Below are 1,403 nucleotides of genomic sequence, written 5' to 3'. Positions count from 1 at the left end.
TCTTAATTGTTTTTGCAAATTTTCCTTTAATGCAGTCGACACATTTGTCTGCATCTGAGAAGTCTAATGGGAGGAGTATTTCATTTTTAACTAAGCATTCCATTCTCCCCCTCGAAATGTGGCCCAAACGACAATGCCACAATTTCGAAGAATTACTAACTCCTTTCCATTTCTTCTCAACATTAATTTCATCACTCACATGCATAACTGAATCATTATTAAGAGATAACATGTATAGTTGGCCTCGTCTAACACCGATGCCTACATTCTTATTACATTTGATCAAAGCAAATTGTTTCTTACCAAAATGGCACTCATACATATCATCATCTAAACGAGAAACTGAAATCAAATTCCTACTTAAGGTAGGCACATAAATAATATTATTCAACCTAAGAGTGTGGCCAGTGTGTAGCTCCAACGTGAGAGATCCCACAGCTTCAACATCGGCCTCAACTCCGTTCGCAACCTTAAGCTTTCTTGTTCCTCCTCTTATAGTTTGGACCATAACGAATCCCTCTTTTGTTCATCCATTTTAGAAAGCCTGGGCAATCCCTTTGATAGTGTCCCTCCTCTTTGCAGAAGTTACAAGCATTTTCTCCAGCAGTGGAGCTGCTAGGAGCAGAAGAAGAACTGCCGGCTTCTTTACCCTTGAATGCCTTAGGGTTGAATGGCTTAGTGCCTTCTTTCTTGACTTGCTTTTTCTGAGGCTTGGGAAAACCTTGCCCGTCATGCTTTCTCATGTTAGAGCCAACATGAAAAACATGGTCTTTCTTCTGCCTCATGATCCTCTCTTCCTCCTGGACGATCCTTGCGGTCATCTCAGAGAGTGGCCATTTTTCCTTTAGAGAGTTATAATTGACCTTAAATTGTTCAAACTCTTCTGGAAGAGACTTAAGAATAATTATGACAAGAAGGGCTTCACTTAAAGAACACTCCAAAGCCTTAAGTTTGGTGTAAGCATTTACCACCCTCAATATGTGTTGCCTAACGTTTCCGTCAATAGTGTATTTCTGAAGAAGTTTAGCAAAAAGCTCATGAGCATACACTTTGTCGGAGCCTTTAAATTGCTCCTCCATTTCAGTGAGGAATTCTTTAGCAGTGTCTTTCTTAGGGAGTGCTTCAGAAATGTCTGGCGATATTGTCGCTTTCATGATGAGAAGCGCAATATGGTTGGACTTGTTCCACTTTTCCATCTTAACATCATAATTCTTCTTGAGTTCTGCATACCCTGTAGCATCTGCAACAGGTGCCACAGGTTTTTCTTCCCTCAAGGCATAGTAAAATTCATTACAACCCAACCATAATTCGACTTGGGACTTCCAACGAGGGAAGTTACTCCCCGTAAGTGGTTCGATCGTGTCGGACCGGAATGGAGCGCAACATGTCACGGCAGTGGACAT

General features: G+C 41.3%; 1 protein-coding gene across 1 annotated transcript; it reads right to left on the bottom strand.

Annotated features, from left to right (window-relative positions):
* Window positions 1–470: 470 nt before the first annotated feature.
* On the bottom strand, window positions 471–1,403 carry LOC147960348 (uncharacterized). The gene has a single exon (XM_087536978.1). It carries the CDS (start codon window positions 1,401–1,403, stop codon window positions 471–473), a length of 933 nt encoding a protein of 310 aa, XP_087393104.1.

Source organism: Triticum urartu, chromosome 7A (assembly GCF_056163025.1).
Source record: "Triticum urartu cultivar PI428250 chromosome 7A, HENAU_Tu73, whole genome shotgun sequence".
NCBI classification, from domain to species: domain Eukaryota; kingdom Viridiplantae; phylum Streptophyta; class Magnoliopsida; order Poales; family Poaceae; genus Triticum; species Triticum urartu.
This window is presented reverse-complemented; position numbering and strand designations above follow the sequence as displayed.